The sequence below is a fragment of the Hypanus sabinus genome, chromosome 7 (assembly GCF_030144855.1).
Source record: "Hypanus sabinus isolate sHypSab1 chromosome 7, sHypSab1.hap1, whole genome shotgun sequence".
NCBI classification, from domain to species: Eukaryota; Metazoa; Chordata; class Chondrichthyes; order Myliobatiformes; family Dasyatidae; genus Hypanus; species Hypanus sabinus.
Window position 1 is genome coordinate 46,259,448 of NC_082712.1, and position 26,845 is coordinate 46,286,292.

The window sequence follows — 26,845 nt, forward strand, 5'->3', positions numbered from 1 at the left end:
TCCTGAGACTTGAATGTGTGTGGTTTGAAAATGTTGAAATCCAGCCAACATACACCAGAAGGTAGACTTGTAAGGTTAGCTTAATCAACAGGGGAAAATAATTATAGCTGAAAAAACAATGGAGGTCTTCAAAGGACTTTAATACGGAACCAATACAAATCACTTAGAGAAGCAAGCTCCATTTGTCAAAGAAAATGCAGTACTGGACAAAATAAACCCAAGCAGAAAAAGTATACAAGTGTATAAAAACAAACAAAACTTTTAAACTGGGAGAGATCTATGAACCATCTGAAGTGACTAAACAGATGGCAAGTGGTACAACAATAATGTGAAGAAATTACTGAAAGATATCAGAATCAACAAACAAGGATTATGAGAATGCAAGCAGGATGATAGTCAGGAGCAGTGCAGACACATTGGAAACAGAAACAGACAAGTTCATTTGGTATTGGCAATGGTACTTGCAAAAGAGAAACTGAACAGCAAACTGGAACAGAAGCAGATAGTCAAGGGGTGGTGGGGCAAGGGGAATGAATCTCAAAAGATAATAAAAATAAATGGGAAAAATGCAACTGAGTGTAAATCCTTCACTACTTAATGGTTTCCATCCCAAATTTTAAAACAACTTTTAAGTGGCAATATAATAAATGTTTGAATTGCTAATGCCAATATTCTATTAAGTTGAGAAGTTGAGAACTGTTCCTTCAAAATGAAAAACTGTACAGTCATTTCCTTTTATAAGGAACTTGACAGAGCCAAGCTAAGCTTTACAAAGCAGCCAGTGTTATATCTGCTTTTGAGAATTCATCATATCTGTATTAAGTTGTGTGTGTGTGTGTGTGTGTGTGTGTGTGTGTGTGTGTGTGTGTGCGCGCGCGTGCGTGCGCGGGTGCGTGTGCGCGTGCGTGTTTGTTTGTTTATGATTATAAACACACACACGCGCAAAAGTTCGGGCACCCCTGGGCAAAATTTCTGTTACTGTGAATAGTTAAGTGAGTAGAAGATGAACTGATCTCCAAAAGGCATAAAGTTACAGATGAAACATTCTTTTCAACATTTTAAGCAAGATTAGTGTATTATTTTTATTTTGTACAATTTTACAGTGAAAAAAGGAAAGGAACACCTTGCAAAAGTTTGAGTACCCCAAGAGGTTTGAGCTCTCAGATAACTTTTACCAAGGTCTCAGACCTTAAGTAGCTTGATAGGGCTATGGCTTGTTCACAGTCATCATTAGGAAAGGCCAAGTGATGCAAATTTCAAAGCTTTATAAATACCCTGACTCCTCAAACCTTGTCCCAACAATCAGCAGCCATGGGCTCCTCTAAGCAGCTGCCTAGCACTCTGAAAATTCAAATAAATGATGCCCACAAAGCAGGAGAAGGCTACAAGAAGATAGCAAAGCATTTTCAGGTAGCCGTTTCCTCAGTCGTAATGTAACTAAGTTAACAGTTAACAGGAATGGTGGAGGTCAAGTTGAGGTGTGGAAGACCAAGAAAACTTTCCGAGAGAACTGCTCGTAGGATTGCTAGAAGGGCAAATCAAAACCCCTATTTGACTGCAAAAGGTCTTCAGGAAGATTTAGCAGACTCTGGAGTGGTGGTGCACTGTTCTACTGTGCAGCGACACCTGCACAAATATGACCTTCACGAAAGAGTCATCAGAAGAAAACGTTTCTTGCATCCTCAACTCAAAATTCAGTCTCAGCAAGTTTAGAAAACTAGTATAATGTTAATGGAATAATGATGATTAGGGCCAGAGTACAAGGGACAGAAGTTACAGCTTTGCAAAATCCTCATTAAATCATAAAAGGAATTGAGCACTGTACCTTGGGAAAGCTGTGCAGTGGTGTTAGTATACAGGGGGAATGCAAGATTGATTTTTAATATTTGGAGTCTAAAAGTTAAGTTATGAAGGAAAATTACACATAAATTTTTGTACTCCCTGGAATTCAGTTGGAGATAGAGTAATTTGATTGTAGTTGTCTGTAAGGGTAGCTATATTTGAATCTATCCTTCATATGGTATACAAATTAAAATAGTGTACTTTGTGTATAAAAGTCATGATTTGATAATAATTGGATAATAGTTTTCATAATAGAATTGATTGCTGACACCACACAGCTGCAGTAACCCTGGCCTGATGCTGAGTCTTTGGTGCTGCCTCTGTGAAGTTTGCTGGCTCTCTTTGTGACCTTGTGGATTTTCCCCAACTTCCTTTCAATGCCACAGACATTGGTTGAATAGGCATCATAACTCTCCCTTTAAAATAACTGAGGAAATAAAGGAATTAAAGGAGAGTTGATAAACAGCTGGGAGATAGAAGCAGTGGTTGGGATGCAGGGAGTGGGACTGATGGGGATGCTTCCCTGGACAAAATGGCTTCCGTGTAATAAGTAATAATAAAAAAAGAATTGGGGTGGTAATGAGAAAAGCCATTCCAATCATTTGAGGGAGTTGGGATCAAGGGCAATATTGTCTCAAAATTGGGGCCAGGCATTTTAAGAGCAACTTTAGATCACACAGGTATGAACAAAGTTTGGGAGAAATTTGAAACTTATCCACAAACGCTGATTGATCACTAGTTGAAGTTCAAAGGCTGATGGATTTTTTTAATTTTCCAGATGGTTTCCAGAATTACAGGGAAATATAATGAACCCAGTCACTAGTCATAGAGTCAGGAAATGGACCATGTTAACCAAGACTCCCATTTAAGCTAGCCTCAGTTACCTGCATTTGGCGCATGTTCCTCTAAACCTTTCCAATACGTGTATCTGTCCAAGTAACCTTTCAATGTTGTTTATTTACCTGCTTCAGCCACTTCGTCTAGCACCTCATAAAGGTACACTCTCCCATCTGTGAAGCTGCCCCCCTGCATGTTCCTATTAAATCTCTCCCCTCAGACTTTAAACTTATGTCCTCTAGTTCTTGATTCCCTAACACTGGGGTAAAGATAATTCAGTGACCTGCTCTATGCCCCTAGTGATTTTATACATTGTCAGTTACATTCTCAATCATGGTTTTCCAAGCAGAAAGGTTCAATCCTGCACTCGTGGTCCCAAGCAAGAAAAGGTACTGTTTATGCTAAAAATAACAACTGGATCATAATTTTCAGCTTATATCACTATAATCAGCTACTTTACATACATACACAGCCCCTGTACAAAATAAAGCTGTCACATAAATAGATTTTTATTGCCAAATATTAAAGAGTAATAACTGATGCAATTTTTAAATAAATTAATCAAATTAAAATCTACATATATGATTTCAATAGACTGTCATTGTATAATTGATTTTTCTTGCATTTCAGCATGATAATCTTACAGCCACACAGAAATAGAACCATACTCTGAGGTGTGTCATATCACATATAATTACAGCATGAAAGACAAATAGAACAGGAATAGGCAACAGTCTGGAAATGGAAGCTCCACCTTAGATAATAAACGCTAAGCCTTTTACAACAAACAGTCTGCTAGAGCAGGAGTTCCCAGACTGGGGTTGGCTAATGGTAACAGTCCATGGTATAAAAAAGGTTGGGAACTCAGCAGGTACAGCTGCATCAGAAAGTAAGTTGTTGACATCCTTCATCCGTTCCTCCTTCCACGGTGTTCAGACCTGAACACAATTCTCATCATGAGTGATCACAAACTACTGATCCTCATCATAAAATTAGATGACTTGGACTTCAGTTTCCAGGACATGATATCAAAGGCTGCAGTTAATGCCAAAATGAGGTAAATGGCGAACATTGAAGAAGTCAGGTCATCGACAGACCCATTAAAAAGATAACACAAAACAAATGTAATGAAACACCATAATATGTGAAGTGACTGAATTTGTTTGGAAGAATGAGAAAGGACAACATAAATAAAGTGATACAACTTAAGAAGAGAGGCAGCAAAACACAACAGAAGCATGAATAAAAACTTGGCAAGTAAAAGCACAAACTGTGTGGAAAGTTGGAATTGATAATCGGTTCTGTTAAGACATAGGACAAAAATCAAATAAGTTATGACAGATGTTCACAAAGAACTGCTTACAAATCAGTTTGAGTGCTGTATTCTGTTGTGGGCATCACACTAAACAGACAGAAAAACGTCGAAGGTCCAAAAGAGATTTACTAGGTAATGTGTGGAGGTGAAGGAATTCTGTTAAATGTTAACCAGGAAAAATGGAATTGTTCTTGAGAAGACCAACTGGAGTGCTGCTGAAGATGTTCAAAATTATGAATGACCTCAATATAGTAACAGAGGGATTAATATCTAAAAGGAACTGAAGTGATTGGAAAAAAATAAAAACTTTAATTCAAATACATGCAACAATTGAGCGTGCTGCAGTTGTTACTGACTTCAGTAAAACCTCTGTGGATGAGTGTGTGCCTACAAGGACATGCTGTACATTCCCAAACCAACAGCTGTGGATGAACCAGTAGGTACATCATTCAAGGCTGGTAACTCAGAAAGCCAGGTATGACTTGTAGAGATGTACGACAACTCCAGCAAGGTTTACAAGACATTACTTCCTACAAAGTGAAACCCAATAGCATGAATGGCAGCGATGCTTCACTACCAGATGAACTCAACACCTTCTATACCCACCTTGAAAGGGAGAATATAACTACAGCTGTGAAGATCCCTACTGCACCTGGTGACCCTCTGATCTGAGTCTCTGAAATCAATTTTCAGCTGTCTTTAAAGAGGGTGAACCCTCACAAGGCGGAACACCCCGGAGAACACGGTAAGGCTCTGAATACTCGTGCCAACCAACTGGTGGGAGTAGTCAAGGACTTTTTCACCTCTCACTGTTACGGGGGGGGGGGGGGGGGAATTCCCATTTGCTTCAAAAAGGCAACAATTATACCAGTGCCTAAGAAGAATAATGTGAATTGCCTTAATGACTATTGGCCAGTAGCACTCACATGTACAGTGATGAAATGCTTTCAGAGGTGGGTCATGACTAAACTGAACTCCTGTCTCAGCAAGGCCTTGGACCCACTGCAGTTTTCCTATAGCCACAATAGATCAACAGCAGACACAATCTCAATGGCTCTCCACACAGCTTTCGACCACCTGGACAACACAAACACCTATGTCAGGATGCTGTCCATTGACTATAGCTCAGCATTTAACACTATCATTCCCACAATCCTGATTGAGAAGTTACAGAACTTGGGCCTCTGTACCTTCCTCTGCAGTTGGATCCTCGACTTTCTAACCAAAAGATTACAATCTGTGCAGATTGGTAATAATATTTCCTCCTCACTGACTAACAACACTGGTGCACCTCAGGGGTGTGTGTTTAACCCACTGCTCTACTTTCTCTATACCCATGACTGTGCGGCTAGGCATAGCTCAACTACCATCTATAAATTTGCTGTTGATACAACCATTGTTGGTAGAATCTCAGATGGAGACAAGAGGGCATACTGAAGCGAGATATGCCAACTAGTGGAGTGGTGTCACAGCAACAATCTTGCACTCAACATCAGCAAAAAAAAGAGCTGATTGTAGACTTCAGGAAGGGCAAGATGAAGGAACACATACCAATCCTCACAGATGGATCAGAAATGGAGAGAGTGAGCAATTTCAAGTTCCTGGATGCCAAGATCTCTGAGGACCTAACCTGGTCCCAACATATCAATGCAGCTATTGGGAAGGCAAGACAGTGACTATACTTCATTAGTAGTTTGAAGAGATTTGGTATGTCAACAAATACACTCAAAAACTTCTATAGGTGTATCATGGAGAGCATTCTGACAGGCTGCATCACTGTCTGGCATGGGGGTGGGGGGTGCTATTGCACAGGACTGTAAGAGGGTCATAAATTTAGTCGGCTCCATCTTGGGTACTAGCCTACAAAGTACCCAGAACATCTTCAAGGAGTGGTGTCTCAGAAAGGTAGTGTCCATTATTAAGGACCTCCAGCACCCAGGGCATGCACTTTTCTCATTGTTACCATCAGGCAGGAGGTACAGAAGCCTGAAGGCACACACTCAGCGATTCAGGTACAGCTTCTTCCCCTCTGCCATCCAATTCCCAAATGGACATTGAACCCGTTAACACTACCTCACTTTTTTTGTATTATATGTTTTTACAAGATATTTTATCTATTCAATATGCAAATACTGTAATTCATTTTTTTCTCCTTCTATATTATGTATTGTATTGAACTGCTGCTGCTAAGTTAACAAATTTCACGACACATGTTGTTGATAACAAACCTGATTCTGAATCTGAATTTGCTAGGGTCAGGAACCCATTGCTCAAAGGGATGGCAAAAACAGATTCAAAAGAGAACTGGATGAAGCTCTGTGTGCTAAAGGTATGATAGAATGAATGGCTTCTTTTTGATCAGTTATTACCTCTCAACCATCAGACCCCTGAACCAGTGTGGATATCTTCACTCACCTCAACTCTCAGCTGATTCCACAACCTGTGTGCTCACTTTCAAGGACACTACAACTCATTCTCAGTATTATTTCTTTATTTATTCTATTTGCAGTTTCTCATTTGCATATTGTTTGTTTGTCGTTTTTCATTGATTCTGTTGTATTTCTTTGTTCTACCGTGAATGACTGTAAGAAAATGAATCTCAGGGTGGAATATGTTGAGATATACATGTACATTGATAATAAATTTACTTGGAACTCTGAATTCTATCTTCCAATGATTTTATAGTTTTAAGTCTGAATGAGTCACCTGTTACTCCACTTACATTACTGATGAAACAGATGAAGAAAATTACATAATATAAAACAGAAGTGAGTTAAAACTCCTGTCACCTAATCTGCCATTTTGTAAGATCATGACTCTTATCGTCTCATCAATACTTTCCTTCACTGACAACACATGACTTGGATTTCACCAACTATTTCAGTTTCTGTCTTTATTCAGCAGCAAATCATTGACAAAGTCTGTGGGCAGGGATTTCCAAAGATCACCATGCTCCAGATGAGGAAGTTCCTTCTCATCTCAGCCCTGAATGGGCACCTGCTTACTCTGCGATTGGCCCAGACACTCAACACCACGCAGATGAGCCATCCGTTCTTGTATCTGCCATGTAAGAAGCTGTTAAAAAAAGTTGCCTGTTTCAAAAAGTTCACCTCCTATTCTTCTAACTCCAAGAAAGTCAAAGCAAAACTGCTGAGGTTATTTCTCAAAGGACAAATCCCAATTATTTTGGAATAAATTTGGTGACCCCCATTACACTTCCTTGCTTGCATTACATCCTCTTTTGAATAGAAAAATTAAATTGGCAGACAATATTTGAGTTGCAGTCGCTCCAGGTATCATCATAAAACAGCAGTAATGTTCTCCTTTATTAACAGAGGGGAATGCATTAATAAATCTATTCGGGAAAATATGTCAGGAGGTCATTTTCTGTTTTGTTCTGTATGAAACTTGAAATACATTTACTCAAGTTACACAAAAGTATCAATTTATAGATTTATGATACGTTCCCTCTTGTATACATAAATACAGACTGGAAGAATTGTGGATATACTGTGAACTTGTGTTCAGAGTGAAGAACTCTCCATGTAAGGAAAAGTATCTGGAAATATTTTTAGTGATACATTTTCCCAGTAATGCAAATGCAAGTTTTTTTTTTCTTTTTCCCCCTAAAAGCTGCAAAGTCCAGTTTCCCTCCATTTGGAAATCAAAGAAAAAATCTGCAGTTGCTGGAATTCTGAAATAAAAACAGAAAATGCTGGACACACTCAGGGATCATCTGTGGAAAGAGAAGTAGTTAATGTTTAAGGTCTGGGACCCTAAGATCTGATGAAGAGTCCTTACATTTGGAAGCAGGGTGTAAATGAAACTTTGCCTTATGTGTCACCTCCTTTATACAATTTAGCATTACCCCAACATATACAATGTCCATTACCCTCACAAAGTGACTCTCTAATTGAACCAGTACTGATTTAAATGATGGTGAACTATCATGGAAAAGAAACATACCATAGATTGAATGCTATATGTTTAAAAGTGTTCCACTTTTCTTCCGACAAACTCGTTCCTTGGGCAATAGACATGGAAAAAGAAAGCCAACTTGACAGATGCCTGCCATTTCTTTTGCCTTTTGAAGCAGTTCAATTACACATGTACTACAATGAAGCAAGCTGAGCTCTGTGCAAATGAAATGGAAATGACAGCTCATCACATGACCTTATAAATATCAATTAACAAACTCCACATTTGCACTACAGGAGAGGCTCTGATAAACTGCTCGGCTGCAAAGAGCAGGGCGTCAGCCTAATTCCACATTGTCACTATAGCTACCAAGCTCATCAAAACTTAAATCTTTCTCATTATACCACGGTTCCAGTTAATAAATTTTCCTCAAGTATGAACTGAAAGCTGTTTACAACATTTGAGTGCTCCTCTGTCAAAACCAGCTCTTGATCTGAAAATTTAATATTACCTCTTGTCACTGAATTTACAGCGACTAATCGCCTAAATGGATACGCAAAGGGTTTTCAACTGAAAAAAATAGCTGAAGTGACAGGGGAGTGAGCACAAATAATAGATGTGCAGTGAAATTATGCAATGACCATGAAAAAAATCAGAAACCTTCTGTGTCCAGGACTGAACTACTCAATTGGCAGAAGACCAGTTACAGAGGGGGAAATAAAAGATAAAATAATTGCATTGTGTATTGCAATTGTTCATTCAAAATGTGCTATAATAAAACACCCAAGTCACAAAATTCATGATTTAACAATGCAGCACTTTGAAATGGTAAGCTGTAGAAACTGTAATGTTCAATACATTCAAAGCAAAATTATTGTACTTTCAATCAACAGATTCTACAAAGAATTAAACAATGACACCCAACTATGGTCCATTCATTGAAAGTCAGAAACCAGACAAAAAGAACTTCAGCAAAGACCAGCACTTCAGTTTTTGTGACAGGACGCAATCCTTAAAGTTGAAATAATAACTATAAAACTGTGGATCTTTATAATATTTTTCAAGAAAATTAGGCTATTCAGTCACTTCTTTGAAAAGCTAGTGTTTGGAAGAAAGCAAGCAACACTGGAAGGTCCTGAGATTAGATACTCTGGGACCAAAAGAGACAAAGATCTTCCTGTGTGCCTCATGGATTTTAAATGTTAAGTAACAAAACCAGAATGTTTATTCCATTCTTTAAATAGCAAACTGACTAACAAAAGAACAATTTCATGTTTTAAACTGCACAACTGAGTGTAATAGGGCACACTGACGTTAACAATATGGATGGTGATCTGGTAACTAGATAATACTTTATTTCTGATACTTAAAAATGGAAGCACTCACAACACAAGTTGATTTTTCTTGTATGTTACAACATTTACAATGACATGTCAGCATGACATAATTTTTTCGATGCCAATTCCCCATGACTTTTAATTTCTCCAGGTCATTTTGTTTCCAACATAGTTTAATAGTTTAAAAGTTCATTACTGAACTGGGCAGTTAAGTTTCCAGGGTATTCCCTGGATCCAACAATTTCACTGCTAACCTAAATTCAAAGGTGGGGATGACTGCATAATTATTTCTATTTCTAACTCATAATAAAAAAAAGACCAAGTCAACACTCTGGCTGATAAGTCAATTTTGTGCAGTACAAGTACGAGGCAATATCCAGCCCCAGCACGAGTGCAATTTTGGCATTCAGAAACCACTGCCACCAACCAGAACCTAAACTGGATGAACTAAATTACAGCAGATTTCAAAACATACCAGACATACGACAGCGATAATGAAATCTTTTGCACTTCAGCAAAAGACTACGTAAGCCACTCTATTTACAGAAACTATAAATGCACCCATGAAAGATGGTGTTTTTCCTCACTGTCAACCTGGTTTTGAATTGAAAATGTAGCCTTCAACCCTCAGAACAGACGAGAGCATAAAATCAAACAAGCATAATTTCATTTAAACAAATAACTGTTGGAATGAGTTTCTGATTTATGGAAAGAAAGGATGATCATTTCAATTCCAGATAGTAGTGGTGGTAGCAGGAAGCTGTTGGTCCCAGGGGATTGAGGGACTGTTGGACTGTGTCCTCTACAAGGCGCAACCCAGGCGGGAAGATTTGAAGAACTGGCTGTTGCCCATGCAGTGGTTTCCCTCTCTCCATATCACTGATGCAGTCCAAGGGAAGGGCAAGTGCCAATACATCTTGGCACCAGTGTTGTTGCAGAGCTTGCCAGAGTGAAATTGTAAACAACATCAAACTGCCTTAGGGACCCCGGCACCGGATTTGTTCCTCCAGTTTACTCCCAAAGCCTTTTCCTTGGGTGGGTATGGCTGCAAGGCAGCGGAGGTTGAAAGTAAGAGTTTTCCTTCTTCTGGGTGGGCTGCTGTCCAAGGCTGACAAGCCCCGCCTGCCCGAAATTCCAAATAAAACAAGTCAAATGTAGGAGGATGTTTGGCTAAAGAAACTATTGGCTTCCATCAGATTATATTGTTTAATAGACTAAAAGTATGATGGAAATTAATAAGAAATGACAATGTTGTATTTTTCTGGTGTGGTGCTTCCAGAACAAACAGGCTTTACAGCTGTTATATTCTGTCTTTATAATTGTCAGTATTCAGGTCTCTTTACTGCTATCCCTTGAACACAAATCTGGTTGTGATTTACTGGCTGGTAGAAAGAATGTAAAGAAGTAATCATTACTTATCTCAGGCAAACCACAGTGTAGGACTATTGTTGCAAGCTTGTTACCCATATAACAAGTTTGCCATTAGATGAATGAACATAATAGCCAATTGTAAAAACCAGGCACAAGCATCAAACTTACCTCTGTGACATTATCTTATAGGCATCTGGTAAGAAGCATTGAATATTTTCCATCTGGGCTTGATCTGCATCGCAGATTTTATCATCAGTTCTTCCATAATTAGCACTTTCAATCATAATAACATCGGTTCCAGGACAGCGAAGTTCAATTGGATAACTCTCACAGGACAGCTCCCTTCTCACCACAGCCATTGGGACAGGAGCTCGGTTAAAGGCTGTAAAGTGAAACAGAAGAAAAGTTAGTTTGAGATGCTATTGAGTCTGCAGATGCTGGAATCTGGACTAGCACACACAAAATACAGAAGGATGAGGGGTCTCAGTCCAAAAAGTCAACTGTTCATTTTCCTCCACAGGTGTTGCCTGACCCACAGAGCTCCTCCAGTATTTTGAGTGTGTTGGAACACTTCCAATATTTTAACTTAATTTAATAAGGAAAAAAAAAACACACGAAAAAAAAGGAAACTGCAAGATAGGTGTAAACGTGTGAGCAGCAAATCATTATCTGAAATCGATGAACTGGGTGTGGTACCTGGAAAGCTTAAAGCTGAGGGCTTGGGACCTGTGTGAAGATAATTAAGAATAAATACAACAATAAAGCAAGGCAAAGTCTCGAGATCCTGAAGGGAGTTAGGAAGGTAGAAAAGAGTGTGGAAATGCAAAGATGGGGAGTGGGAGATGATCCATTGAATTAGAAGGCTGAAGGGATGGTGGGTGTGAACAAAGGGAGATCTATCAAAGTTCCAGGAGGGTGGAGCATGTTTATTCTTATTGTTACCACTACCTTTTGTGTTCCATCACCTCTTCTCTGACTCACTCACTCCTGCCACCTTCCTCCCATCCTCTTCCCTTGCAATTTTGCTTTCTCAACACCCTTGGACAATTTGGATGTAAAATTATAAACATAAAACTTTAATTATGTTTCTTTCCCCTGGCTTACTATTTGACCCATATGAAGATTTCAAAAATTTTCAATTATATCTGAGATTTCTAGGAACTTCAGTGTTTTGCATTTGGATTAACATCATTTGGTAACAATAAATGGCATATTAAAAAGACCCATGGCAAGATAAAATAGTTTACTCCAGTTTTAAGACAACAGACAGTAAATTCATTCAGGGTATAAACAGATCCCCAGCCTCAACACATCCATTCCCCTTCCAACAGATTTGGTTACAATTACAATCAATGTCCCATCTGAGCCTCAAGCAGACAACAGCAAATACAATCATGAAATAGCATCATGTGGAAAGCAACATTATATGATTCTTGTGAGAAATTCATTTGAATAAAAGCACTTATTTTTGAAATGCATGTTTGATCCGCTGCAGAGAAACGATTCTTTCAAGACTCATCAACGAATCAAGCATACTGTCTGTGATATTGCAGCAACAACCGTTTCAAAATCCGCTTGTATGGCTAAGACCAACATACAACTGGATTACTAAATGCAAAGTCAGAGTTTTACCCAGGTAAGTGAGAAACAAATTCTCATTAGGCAGCAGCACGCTAACAGAATATCTTAATTACATGGCTTTAATGATCACACAGTATTATGTTCAAGAAGAAATACTTCAAGGCTTTCTACAAATTGCCTTCAGCCCTAATGTTTACAGAAACAAGCTGCACTTGATTAATTGGGGTAAAGGTTCATATATTCGTGGCCAACTAATTTCTATGAGCCAATGATCGAGGACTGAAACAAGATCTTAATTGAGAAAAGATCTTGGAAACAAGTTGCAGGCATATAAATGACATTATGGAGATGGACATCAAGTGCTAGAATGGACAACATGATTTCACTGTTTTTGGTTGACCAACTTTAAAAGGATTCCATTATAGTTCAGTTAGTCAGCAGCAATTGAACTGAATCACCTATTACATCAGAACACAAGGATTAGGAGCAGTTGGAGGTCATCTGGCTCTCTGAGATGACTTTGCCATTCATCAACTTTACAGCTGTTGTACTGCTCCTTTCACTGCTTTATACCATTTGATTTCTTTAATATTCAGAAATGTATTTACTACTGGTTTCACTGAACTGAAGCACAACAGCCTTCTTGTTCCTTTGATTCACCACTCTTTGAGTGAAGGAACATCTCATCTCAATTCTTAGCAGCCCAGCCTTATTCTAAGACTCTACCTCGTACTTCTGTTTTTCCAGCCTGTCGAGCCCCGTAAGATTGAGATTTCCTCACTCTCTTAAATGTGAGAGAATACAGGCCCAGTCTACTTGGCCTCTGCTCACAGAACAAATCTAACATTCCGATTCAGACTGCTGAATCTTTGCTATGCTCTGCTGATGCTAAGCATATTTTTTTGTTGGAAAAGGAGACCAGAATACCACATAATATGGGGATTGTTCCTACATTCATTTAACTTTATATGCAGAACCCTGTTTAAATGCACCTTGTTTAGCCACTGTGATAAGTAACACATTACCCATCAAAATTCTTCTTTAACATAGATCATTGCCGAAGAAGGGATCAGAGGACTTTTTTTTATCAAAAGCTGTGGGCTGTACTTCATGTGACAAAAACAAATGCTAATTGGCAGCAAAGGGAAAACTCTTCTTTAACTGCATAAGAAATTAGAACAGAATGTGAATGAGTCCTGGAAGAAGTGTCAAGATATCGGGTTTCCGAGAGTCTGAACCATAGTTATTTGCGAGAACGTATGAACAACACTGGTGTATCCTGGGTGTGGATTTGAGCACATATGTAAAGACCTGTGCAAGACATTAGCAGGGTATATCAAATAATTTAACCCATGTGATAAATCAGTGTATCTCTTGATATAGTTAATACAGAAAATCTATTACAAATCCTGGGGTGCAAACAACACATCTCAGTGTACAGACTTCTATTTTACTTAATATCCAGGATTGAAACTGAGTCAGTGGAACACATGGTTTATCTGAGCACAAACAATCTACGTCTGACTTTACTGTCAAATCAAAATCAAGGATAGTGGTGTTTGCGATATCTTCAGGAGAGAATTAGTTATAAACATCCAATGTGTCCATGTCATATTGCTTCAGTGTCTGTTTTGCTAAAATGACATCTAGTGTCTGCTTCACCACTCCAATACATAGATCACACAACACCATGATAGATATAACCCAAATACTTCACTGAAAGTCCTGGCACCAAGGTATACTTTTGACACCACGATGATTCTTACTGGATATGAATTTACGTCCAGTGTTGCAGGCATCACTTGTGATTGAAGTTTTCTTTAAGAACCTTTAAGTAATAACTCACTCTTCTTTCCTTCCTTGTTTTGTTCTCCTTGCTTGATTGACATTCAATTAATCCACTCTATTCTTAAACCTGTAATGTCATTAATCAAAAATCCTGTTGGTTGCCCTACCCACTCAGGAATTATTTGTCTCTCTGCCCCAATCAGCTTCCACTTTCAAGTCAAAGGATACAAAACCCACAGTAATATCCAACTTTGGCAAAATACAGAACATGGCAAAATGAAGTGTGTTTTTTTAAACCAAAAACTTGTTCAACTTTGTTCATCTGTACCAGTTTCCCATGTTATTTGGTTTCTGTACACCATTTCAGAAATAACTTCAACCATTAATTTCAAGCCAAAAGTGAATGGTATTGTGGAACACACAAGAATGCAAAGCTAATGAGCGCCTTATTGAAGCATGTGTTTCATAAGACATCTGAAAGGTTTGTCTCAGAGATAAACAAACTCACTCCCTATGCAAAGGAAAGATTTGCATTTATAATAACTTGCTCAAGTTTTTAAAACTTCATAAAACTCAGAGCTAATGAAATACTTATTGATATATGGCTATTTTATGCAATAGAGTCGCAGAGTTATACAGCAGAGAAAAAGGCCCTTTAGTCCACTCACTCATGCTGACCTAGATGCCTATATCAGCTAGTCCCATATCCCTCTAATTTTTTTCCCTATCTACATACCTGTCCAAATCTCTGTTACTGTATCCATGCCCACCACTTTCTCCGATGGCTCATTCCACCATCCTCTGTGTGAAGAACTTGACCTTCAGATTCTTTTTAAATTTCTTCGCTCTCACCATAAACCTTTGTTTGCCCTCTAGTTTTAGACTCCCCTATCCTTGGAAAAAGAGTGACTATTCATCTTGTCTATGCCACTCGTGATTTTACATACATCTTTAATAACACCATGAAGGACAAAGATAAGGATTTTTTCCCCCACTTATAAACCATCCTTTCTGCTGCCCATCATAACACATCCAAATGATTTATATTATTTCATTTTTACTAACTCTGATTTCTGCAGGCTGTCTTTAATTTGAGGTAATAAAATAATTCAATCTGCTTTCTACTGGTCACGTTTAAATAATGAGCAGCATTCTTTCAGCAAGATCAAAGACACTGTAGCATCAAACAAACAAGATGGTTAATTGTCATTTGAAATCAATCCCTTATCTTGGTAATTTGTTCATTACCAATCCAGCAGAAGATGTAAATTGTGTTCTCATTCTCATGAGCAGCCAAAACCTGGGCATCAGTCTTCAATAGAATGCACTTTATCTCATAAAAATGGCATTTCCTCTGTCTAAATATTTAACAGAGTATCATGTTCCTGACTCTTTTGGATATATTACAGACTGCTAAATTATTAAACAAGGCAACTAGTAAGTTATGCAGCAGTGTAATGTATCATTAATAAAAAAAAGAATTAGTGCACAAAAAAACTTCAGTAACAGTCTAAAAAGATGAGAAAAGAGCTATCACTGGCAATTATACAGACACAGGAGTTAACTATCGGAGAATGTAATCACACAGTGGAAAGACGAGAAAGAGAAAGGGGAAACTGGAGGTGGAGGTGGGAAGAAAGACGCCCACACTTGGGGAAGTGGATGGAAACTGATGCATGGGTTCTTGAGGGAAATCAGGGAAGACCAGCACTTTGTGTTGGTGGAAGTTAGTATCAGGCCGGGTGGGGTATGTGGGAAGAATGTAGAGGAAATTGGGATTGCCAATTTATTGGGAAGGGAAAGGAAAAAAGGTGACACATAGGAAGTAGCTTAGTAATTTATTAATTATGGGAACATACAAGGACAGATGTCTCCACAACAATAAGGTCAACATTGGCAATGCCCCGAGAAGTGCTGCATGATGAATGACATCATCCAACCCACCCTTCATACAGAATCACATCAGGCTGGTGATCAATGCAAGGAAATGCCCAAATGAATTTTTGAAGTCATGCCAAACAACCCATTGTGTTTTGCTCTGCAACAAGATGTGGTATTTATTTGAAAAATTGTATTAATTCCCCCCCAAAAAAATCTCATGAACACTTGCGGTTAATTCAGATATGAATAACAAATATATAAATTAATAAATTTATAACCCAAGTTAACAAATTTCATGTCACATGCCAGTGATAATAAACCTGAGTCTGAATGATTCTGACAAATAAATGCACTTGCCGAGGAGTGGCAGGAGGTATTGGCCTGAACAGGCCAGAAGTGAGGCCTGATAGAGGCAAACTCAGTACGTTAGTTCTGCGTGGCATCAACCAAATGGAAAGAGTGGACTAGGATGAAAACAGGAGGCCAAGGAGAAGGAAGAAAAGCAATAAAGATAGGATGAATGGTAAGAGGTCTGGGAGGAATAGATGGAGATGTAGGGGAGCCATTTATTTTCGCACATGGAACACTGAACACAGAAGAGGACATCCCACAATGCCTGCACTGAACAGACTAATCTCACCTGCCTGCCCATGGTCTCTGTGCATCCTTTCCCAGCCTGCTGACGTGCCTCAAATGCCCCTTCCACCACTTTCCCCAACAATCTGCTGCCGGTACCTCCCGCACTGAGCAAATAAACAACACCCTCCTTCGCACCTTAACCCTATTCCCTCTAGTTGTCGTTCTCTTTTGCACCTTGCAGTGCATTGGGCAGCATTCTTTTGCCGTTTCCGGAGCATTTGCCTTTTGTTTTACGAAGCCGAGTTGTAAGCTCCGCGCTCAACCCAGCACCAATGGGAAGCGTGCAAGGAGTGGGCTGGATCCAAACTTGGGACTATGATGCCACTGCACCAGCGGCCAGCTCTCTCTCCAGGACTGGACATTTTATCCCTGGGAAAAGACCGACTCTGCTCCTCATAACTTCATAAACTTCCATCAGGTCTCCCCTCAGCCTCCGACACTTCAGAGAACAGATCCAACTTTGACTAACCCTTTCTTAACTAATACTCTCCAATCCAAGCAGCCTCCTGGTGAACCTCTTCTGCAACCTCTTCAAAGCCTCCACATCCTTCCTCTAATCAGCTGACCAGAACTGTACACAAATCAAGTGTGGCCCAAACAAACTTTTATACAGCTGCAGCATGACACCAGGACTTTTATCCTAAATGTCCTGACCAATGAAGGAAAGCATGCCTTATGACCCAAGACCATATGTGTTACCACTTTCTGGGAGCAATGGACTTGCACCACATGATCTCTTTGACCATTACTTCTCCAAGGGTCCTGCCATTTACTGTACACTTCCCTCTTGCATTCGACCTGCCAAAGTTCAACAACTCAAATTTTTCCAAAGTAAAATCTGCCATTTTTGTGACCACATTTCCAAACAGTCTATATCCTTCCGAATCCTTGGAATATCCTGCTAACTCCTTTAAATATTCTGCTGTATCCTTTGATAATGGAAGAAAAACCATATAGAAAAGGCTGTAGACAATCAAGCTGATAAAGGAAGACTCCTTTTTATCAAACTGTCAAGTTATATTTTACTCCACAGATATTCTCTTAAGAATCTGACACCATTAGGTCCATGCCCAAATTGGGAGGTAATAAATAGGCAATGATAGACTCCCTCGGTGCAAAAGGCCCCAGGTTCAAATCCACCGGCTTTCCATCCGTGCATCTAGCTAGCAACTTGGCCTCATAAAAAATAAATGCTATGAAAATGGCAAAAAATGCCATCCAATATGCCACAAGGAGCAAAAGGGTTCCTTTACAGTTCCTGGCTTAAGTAATGGATGGTCAAGATCCCACGGCGATATGTTATGGGGAGACCTGGTCCGGATGCTTCAACTGAAGCAGATCATCTGCTGTCATTTTTAGAATCCACAATCAACATGCAATACAAACATCATCACCCACTTTGTATGTTTAACAAATTTCCTGAAAGAGGTTTATACAAGGGATAGGTGAGGGTAGGAATGCAAAATACTAGGGGACATACATTTACAGTGAGACAGCAGAAGTTTAAAGGAGATGTGTGGAGTAGCATTTCCTTTACAGAGCACTGGGTGCCTAGAACTGGCTGCAGGGCAGAACAATGGAAGTAGGCATGATGGCAGCTTTTGAGAGGCTGTTAGACACAAACATGCAGGAAATGGAGAGATATGGATCGTATACAGGCAGAAAGAAAATAGTTTAATTCCACAGGACAGTTGGTGCAGATATTGTGAGTTGAATGGCCTGTTCCTGCACTGTAATGTTTGCTGTTTTAACAAAAATAGATATTTTTCTTTCACCCAAATTCCACTTGCAGAAAGAACAAATGTTATCCTCAAAACATCAAGTTGAAAGTTTGGTAGAATTTGGAATACTCACATATGGCACTCAATTCCCAGGGAGTGGACGGGGTGCACAATACAGATGTACAATTAAGGTGGGACTAAGTAAATATGTGCAGGACAGAGGGACAGGAGGTCACGCCAATAGCTTTTGACGAGCAAGGATGAAGGAAGTTTGAAGAAAGCCTCTACTGTTTGAGCCAGTGTTCTGTGTAACAACGTAATTCAGATTCCAGAATCAGACTTGAGCAACATACCTAACAATTTAAAAACTTCAAAGATTCAGGTAATTATAACATAGTTGAAAAATTATATATTTAAAATGTATTTTTCTTTCTCTCCCTCATGTCATATTACAAATACTTTTGTAACAAATGCCTTGTGAGACATGTGCAACTACCCATCAGCATGCTGCTTTGCAGGACCTACAGCTCCAATTTAGTAGGCAAAGGGCTGCATCTTGGGAGGGTCGTGTGCCAGGCATCGAGAGAAGGCAAGTGAGTATCCCTGAAGCCAGGGTTCTCCCTAATTCAAAATTGAAAGTTCAATGAAACATTAAATTTCACATTCCCAGCACCCTCTCATTAAGCTTCCTTGATTTCCTTTGTAGTGGTGATCCATAATGGACTAGTTTTGTGCTGTCAAACTTTTTTTTAAAAAATTGATACAGGGAGAACAAAGACCTTTTTCTGTTTTTAGGAGAAAGAGGAATAATCAAAGTGACATTAACTTTTGAATCACCAAGTGGAAAAGTTGGGGCCAAAGACTGGACAAATTTATGCACAGACAAAACTGACTCGCATTCTACCCTACGTGGGCAGGGTTAATATTTGAAAAACTTTTTGGTATAAAAGCAGCTTTTAAAATCTCAGTCAATTTCATCTTTAAGGGCCAGAGTTTGACACTTTAACATGACAGGAACTACCTTCTCAACATCTTCCCTCTTGCAAGTCTGCAAATTTCAATAAGTTCTCTAACTCAACCTGTTCAGTGTTAACAAAGCCATGCAGTACTCTTACCATTCATCATCGTTCATTCAGCATCTATTAAAGAACAAGCCTGATGGCACCAATGTATCACCAGCTCATTTCACTAGTTGCCTCACACACCTGCTCCAGCTTTGGCTTGCTCACTTTCATATGAGAAAACTTCAAAAAACAAAGCAAACCTCTAGGATTACATTAAAGGGGCTGTTGAATTGATTTGCTTTGATGTTCTTCAAACATGTATCATCCTCGGCCCGAACATGATAACTACTCATGTGTTGTTGCTCCAATCTCTTATGGGCAATTTTTATATTACACAGGAGATTCTGCAGATCTTGGAAATCCAGAGCAACACACACAAAATTCTGGTGGAATTCAGCAGGTCAGGCAGCATCCATGGTAATGAACAAATGGTCAACATTTTGGGCTGAGACCCTTCATCATGACTGGAAAAGGGAGATGAAGCCAGAATATCTTTTTCTACACTAATTGAGCTTAGTATTAATTTGTCAGAAATTTGTTTGGGATAGGACTGATTTGACATCTATTTATGAAGCTTTCAAATTTGTTTATGATTATTGCAAAGCAATTACTGTAATGGAGTAATACATCATGAAAACCCAAAAGACCAAAGGTACCAACACTGGTCTAGATTTGGCCCATGTCCCACTAAACCTTTCCTATCCATGTACTTGTCCAAGAATCTTTTAAAGGTTGCGATGAAATCTGCCTCAACCACTTCCACTGGCATTTTTTCCCATATACACACCATTCTCTGGGTAAAAAAAATCCTTGTTAAGTCCTTGTCCTCTCAATTTAATCCTGACCTCCATGTTTGGCTTCCTTTCCTCTGAGCAAAAGATGGCTTACATTCACTCTATTTATGCTCCTTGTGATTTTACACACTTTTATAAGGCCTCCCTTCAGTCTCCTGCACTCCAAGAAATAAAGTCTTTACTTGTCCAACCACTGCCTATAACTCAGGGCCTAGAGTCCAGGTAGCATTCTCATAAATCCTTTTCCACACTCTTGCCAAGTTAATGTCATTTTTCCAAACAAAGGGAAGATAAAACTCTACACAATATTCTACATGTGGCCTCACTCATTTCGTGAACAACTGCGACATAGCATTCTGACTCAGTATGTGAGCACAGAAGCTGGATGTAGATTAGATGGTGCTAGTAAATGGAAAAAGCATCACTTGTCCTCTGTCAATGCTTAACTACACAGAGGGAAGGTGTGGAAGAAATCTTGTTACTAGCTAGATACTAAGGGGTTAAAGACTTTTTTTTCACAGCACCCTTAAACTGCTTCTGCAGGACTGCTGTAAAGGGCTAACTAGCTTGAGAGGGAGTAATCAAAGCATCATCACGTGATGTTCTGTTTTTTTTTTAATAGCTGAACCGTGTAACCGTTCTGGCTTCAAGGTTGTAGGCAGAAGTAGCTTTGAATAGATAAAGAACCTGATTATATATTTTTTTATTGTGCTAATTCATGATTATTGAGCAAAGGAATTATCTGCCTGCATGCTGTATTTCACAAACGTGCTTGGAAGCTTTTGATAACGTACACTATGTCTATATAATGAGAAAAGTCTGTGTACTCAGGGAAAGTCTCAAGAACTCTGCTTTAAGAGGTTGAGCTCTCCATGATACGTATCATGTTATAATAAAGACTTTCAAAAGCGATCTCCCTTCGTGTCCGAGTAATACCTTTTCCGCAACAGAAGGGCAGAGAAGGACATAGTTTCCGAGGCACATCTTAAAAGCTTCCCAAGACAAGAAAACTATTAAGTAGAATGTTAGGAGCTGTGTTTATCAATAACTGAGTTTCTGTACTCAATGCCAAACATTTATTATGTATACTTAATGAAGCTCCAGTATAAAAGTTGCATTGAAAACCATTCAAATCCAAAGATCTTTTTTCCCCGAAGTGTTAATATTGCAAGAAGAAACTGCATCAGGAAATGCCTCTTCAGTCAGTCCTCTGACAGCATTGTGTAATTTACCGAAACATTGCTTTCAGTCTCATACAAATTTCAATAGGGAAGACAAGGAATGGTTGTCAATGCTCATCCCATGATGCAAATAGAGCAGAAATGCAAATTTACATTTACAGTATACCAGCAGAGCTCATCTATCAAGTATCTGCAATTCCTGCTTAGAAGCACATCAGTGATGAAAAAGAAAAGCAAGACACAGTGGGAAATGCTGTTGGAGCATTTTGCACGAGATTGTACATCTTAATCAGAGAGAATCAAGAACAAAGTTCCTGTCTCAATTTCAAGGAATAATTCTGAATTTTTGAGAGAATTATCAGCAACAAAAGAGGTGAACGTAGATGAAAGGATCACATCAGAGCAAGGAGGATGAAGATCTGTGGGAAATGAAATGAAATCAAATCAAGACTTTAATCACATCTTCTTTCCCTGTGTTTTACAACATGGGTGTGGACAACATGAATCTTGGCTTCTCTATACATGCTCATGCATCAAGATGTATTGTTGGTGAGGGGTTTTATGCATACTTCTATTATTTAGTAAATCAACACTGTAATGAAGTGATAATTATGTAATAACTCATAGCTCAAGCAACCCAGATTCATTCCTAACCTTGGGCTCCGTCTTGCAGAGTACCCTGGGTGGTCCAGTTACCTCCCACTTCCCTTAGGCATGCCTGACCCACATCTCAAAGGTTACTTGGTGACCATAGCTGTAAGCTGGTGCAGGTGGACTACAGCAGAATCAGTTGGGGAACGCTGTTGAAGATGATAAAAAGGGGAAGTGCGATGAGTGATGGCTCACGCTTGATGGTTGGTGTGGACTTCGTTGATTGAAATGGCAGTTTCCATGCTGTATGAGTGAGACGTCCAATCTCCTTGTATCTTGAAACAGGTGGAGTTAATTATTGTTGTCACATGTACTGAGATACAGTGAGAAACTGTAGTTTAGCCAGTCAACATACATAATACACCAAGGTATAAAAAGTAAATACAGTTCAGAATAGAGTGTTGCATTTACAAGAAAAGTGCACTGCAGAGAGACAAATAATGTACAGGGCCACAATGAAGCAGATTCAGCAAATTATTTGCTTTAGGTGACAGTGGGGATAGAGGATTGCCTGATGGCTACATGTGAGAGATAATGCTAACCGAGCAAGGGTTTAGTCCCTTTTTAATCAGGAGAAAATTCATTAACCCTGGGAATGCCTGATGACAAGCATTGGCGACACAACAAAATCCAAGTTCCTCGCTGTGCTCCTAAAGGAACATTGCGTGGAGGAAAAATGTTCCCCGCTCCACAATGGGGTTCCAAGAGTAAGTTCTGGCAAAATTTCAAACAGAAGGGAGATATTCAGGGATCAGGCAAGCATCTTGCAATTGTATGACACTAGATAAATTTTATATGCCTCTGAATACTTGGTAGTAATATCAGCCAAAAAGTTGCCCTCTTAAGACATTCAGATTTACTTCACTATACATTGGGTCCAAGAGGTTTAAGTGCATTAGATGGGTGTCAACTGCACCTGTCTGTCTGATCCTCATACACATGCTGGTGTGAGTATGAAAATTAGGAGAGGTTGGATAGTTTTCTCTGGAATATCAGAGACCGCGGGGTGACTTAATAAAATGCTATTAAGTCATTTTATTAATGCCGTGATAAGATAAGTGGCTAGAGTCACCTTTCCAGGTTACAAATGACAAATCCTCGAGACGAAAGGAAAAAAGTTTAAGAAGATTTTTGAAGTTTTTTTTTATATTCATAAAGTGTGTTAGGTGCTTAAAACATACTGCCAAGGGAGATGACAGAAGAAGTAAAAATAATACCATTTAACATACATTTAGACAGACATGGGCAAGAGATAGAGGGATATGGGCCACATGCAAGCAAATGGGATTAACTTAAATTGGCATATGGTTGGTATAGACATCGTGGGTGAAGAGCCTAGCTCTATCATGTTTTCTGTTCTACATTCTATGTCTCATTTAACACAATGCATCAGCAATTATACACTCAGCTTAGTTGACTTTCTGCACCGTACAGTTTAATTTAGAGAAGAAGCCTTAGTTCCAGAAAACCTAATCCACCAAGATTAAGTTGATGATTCAATCGCCTCAAATTTTCTAAACAAAAAACTTTCTACCCAAAGATATCCAAGGTAAAGGGTGAACCTTAACACTTATAATCTGGTGGTAAAGATGATTTGCAGTGAAAAAGATCCAAAAATAACTTCTAGTTTTATAGTTGTTACCAATCCAGATTCCAGGGAAGCATTGCCTGAGGTTGATTAGAAGGCTACTAGGGTATCATGTTTCCTTTTGAAAAATAATCAGAATTATTAATATTGCAATTCTACCATCAAAATTGAACTGAGGCAGGATCAAAGTAGTATGGCAGAGAAATTGATATTGATTTGCCTGGTGCATTTTGAAAGGCCTCGAAAACAGGATACATCTCAAATATAAGACACAAGGACCTTCAAATACACTGCTTTTGGAAGGTGGTTTAACTTGATTAATGCAATCTTTATTGAGTTCCTATTGATTGTTTTTTCACTATATTTCCCCCTTAAGATCAATGCATACCTTTGAAAAGGTTGGCATATGATCTGAATTCACTACAAATGAAATTTAAAGAAACAAATCAACTAAAATGGTAATTATTATTATCATATTGGTTTCAAGTTTTTCAAAAATCTAATGCTTATAGAGGAAGGCATCCAAGCTTTACCTTATGAGATCATAAAGCTGTTGACAAAGACTGGAACCTGCCAAATGAAAGTTAAAGCTATCAAATGTATGGCAAGAGCACAAAATTATATTGTCAATTCAAGGTCAAGAGGACGCTAATTTTCTTCATCAAATCTGGCTTTGATAGAACTGATGTGAAGAGCTGAAGATACCCAGAGATGTGCAATACTATTGTAAATCAGCATCTTGTTAATTATATTGAAGTTCTCCATTTAGCAGCCTTACCATCAGCTACCCTCCACTCTGGGAGAATACTGCAGAAACAGAGACAGCTGCCATCACAGAACCAACTATAGCTAAGGGCACAGATTATCTCATTATATGCAAATAAACAGTGCCTCTACTTTCTTAGAAGCTTAAGGAGATTTGGCATGTCACTAATTACATCTGACAAACTTGTGCAGATGTAAAGTTGAAAGTATCCTGACTGGGTACAGCAATTCCAATGCACAGGAAGGCAGAGTATAGTGGATACAGCCCAGTACGTCACGAATGCAGCATCTGTATGAAGTGTCAGTTCAGTGGCTGATATCTATCAAAGACCCCACCATCCAGTTTCTGCCCTTTCTCACTGCTACCATAAGACACGAGGTACCGAAGCTCAGAAGCAGATTTTTCCTTACAACTACCAAGTTCTTGAACTTAACTCATCTCAAAAATGGAAAACTACCAACCACCTCCTGTACGATGGACCTGCCTCTGAATGTATTATTTTTTTGCAGTCAGACCAATATTTTATCTTTCTCTCTTTACTCCCTCACATAACGCATACTCACGGGATTTTCTGCATCCTCACACACCTGTGGTGCTGCTGCAAGCACATTTCTCATTGAACCTGCAACCTCACAGTACTTGTACATGTGACCATAAATCCGGCTCAACACACTTTTCCGTCACTGCCTCCAACTAACTGCCCTTAACTGGGTGCAAGTTTTTCACTTTCACATTGGGATGTTACTCAACATAAAAATGAATGACTATCCAAGGGCACCAAAGTAACAGCCCCAAACGTGACTTTTACTGGCTCCCACCAACATTTGTGCACCTCTCTGTGAGGATTTAATTTGTGCTAGATTGATTATTTCCTCTATTGCATCGCCACTGCAGGAATCCCCGAATGATCAATGGGACACTGCAAAATCAGGTCAAAAATGAAAAGGCAAAAAAGAACGACAGATGTACGGAAAATAGTGCCCGCAGAGACATGGTTCGTCAACAAGCACAAGAACACCTCACATGGTTACAGGATCATTTTGAAAAATCAACCACATTGCATTAGTCCATTTGGATAAATACACTCTGTGCTCAAAGTCAGGTCAATTTGCACAAGTTGTTTTAACAGGACTTCAAGCTTGTGTGCCTTGGACGCTTTTAAACACACATATTAGTAAGGGAGCCTTGCTTTGTACTGCATTAAGTAAAAAGAGAATTCTGCCTTTAGTACTAAATCACTTTTTTGCTATGTCAATGTGGCCATAATATTTACACTCTTTGCAAGCAGATGCTGCCAATCTCAAAAGCACAGATCATTTCTGCAAATGCTGATAATTAGTTAATTTTATGTAATTAAGAGTGCAACATTTCAGATGTGCACCATTCCTCTAATCGTGCTTCTGCATGACAGTATCGCTAAACTGCAGAAGTGTGCTTGTCAACGTGAATTATTTTGCTAGGTTTGCTTTCTCCCTGCAAATAAAACAGAATTTTTGACCATATGTCTCAAATATTTCTGTTCACAATATTTCTCTTCATATTGTGGAGAAAAGTAGAAATTTAATTACTAATTCAGTGTTTAAAAAAATAGGAATGGTTTTATATTTTCCTGTAATTAATCTCCCCCACTCTTTTTATGTTTACACTGAATAGCATGTGTTATACACAAGGGAGCACCATTTTTGTTACATGACATGGTTAAGAATAAAAAGAAGAGTTGAACTCTAGTACATAGAAAGAAGTATGGAGATGTCTTACTTGATTCGGGCTGACAATTGTTCAGACATTTTGAAAGTCCAGCATTTGGCTCCCTCATTAGCTCAGGATCCACAGTGTGAGAGAAATGAGTGCCTGAAGCCAGGATTGATGTCAGAACAGTAGAGATTAGGAACGTAGGTGGGTTTACTGCAGGGATCTGGAGTGCTCATATATTTCCCACAGCCTTTAAACTCACTGGGTTTACTGAGAATCTACTATACCGCAGTGTAACATGTAAAACTAAGTGCAATATAACTGTGCTGGAACATTAATAAAAGTAGTTAACAAATAGTCTAGCAAATCTGCTAATCTAGCATTACCAATTCCGATAGGAGATTCCCTCCGTCTTCAGGATAATTTAGAAATCCTTCCTTGAACATAGGCTCCATCATCATAGAAGCTTTTGAATTATATTTTGATGTTATTGAAAATGCTGCAGTAACTTGAAGCTTCTGTCAGTATGAATTCATTGAGATCCAGAGATTTTTTTTTACCATTAAGAGAACATTTAACATTACACTTCAGTAGCCAATCCATCAATGACTTTGTTTGGCAAGGTAGAGTGAAAATAACACTAATCAACTGGGCTCAACATATGTGGGGAATAATTCACTGTTGCCACAATGATAACTTTTATCAGTGAATGTGATGGGGACATCTTCCATCAAATCTTGTTTTTTTTTGTATTATTTTGTTTATTCCTCTCTTATTTTACTCTCCTTTTAAATGCTGAGGGGAAACAAATTACAGTATGAAGATGTTTTTTTTAAATGATTACAGCTTTGTTGTGAAGAGCATTTGACCACAATGCTC

The 26,845-nt window shown here is 38.9% G+C and overlaps 1 protein-coding gene across 7 annotated transcripts in view; it reads right to left on the minus strand.

Moving 5' to 3' along the window:
- adgrl3.1 (adhesion G protein-coupled receptor L3.1) overlaps positions 1-26,845 on the minus strand; it is a 573,597-nt gene that overhangs the window by 315,565 nt on the left and 231,187 nt on the right. For all 7 annotated transcript variants that reach the window (XM_059974620.1, XM_059974623.1, XM_059974622.1 and 4 more), the window contains one exon: positions 10,789-11,002. In XM_059974620.1, the coding sequence (XP_059830603.1) occupies positions 10,789-11,002 (214 nt within the window). The remainder of the gene's footprint in view (positions 1-10,788; positions 11,003-26,845) is intronic.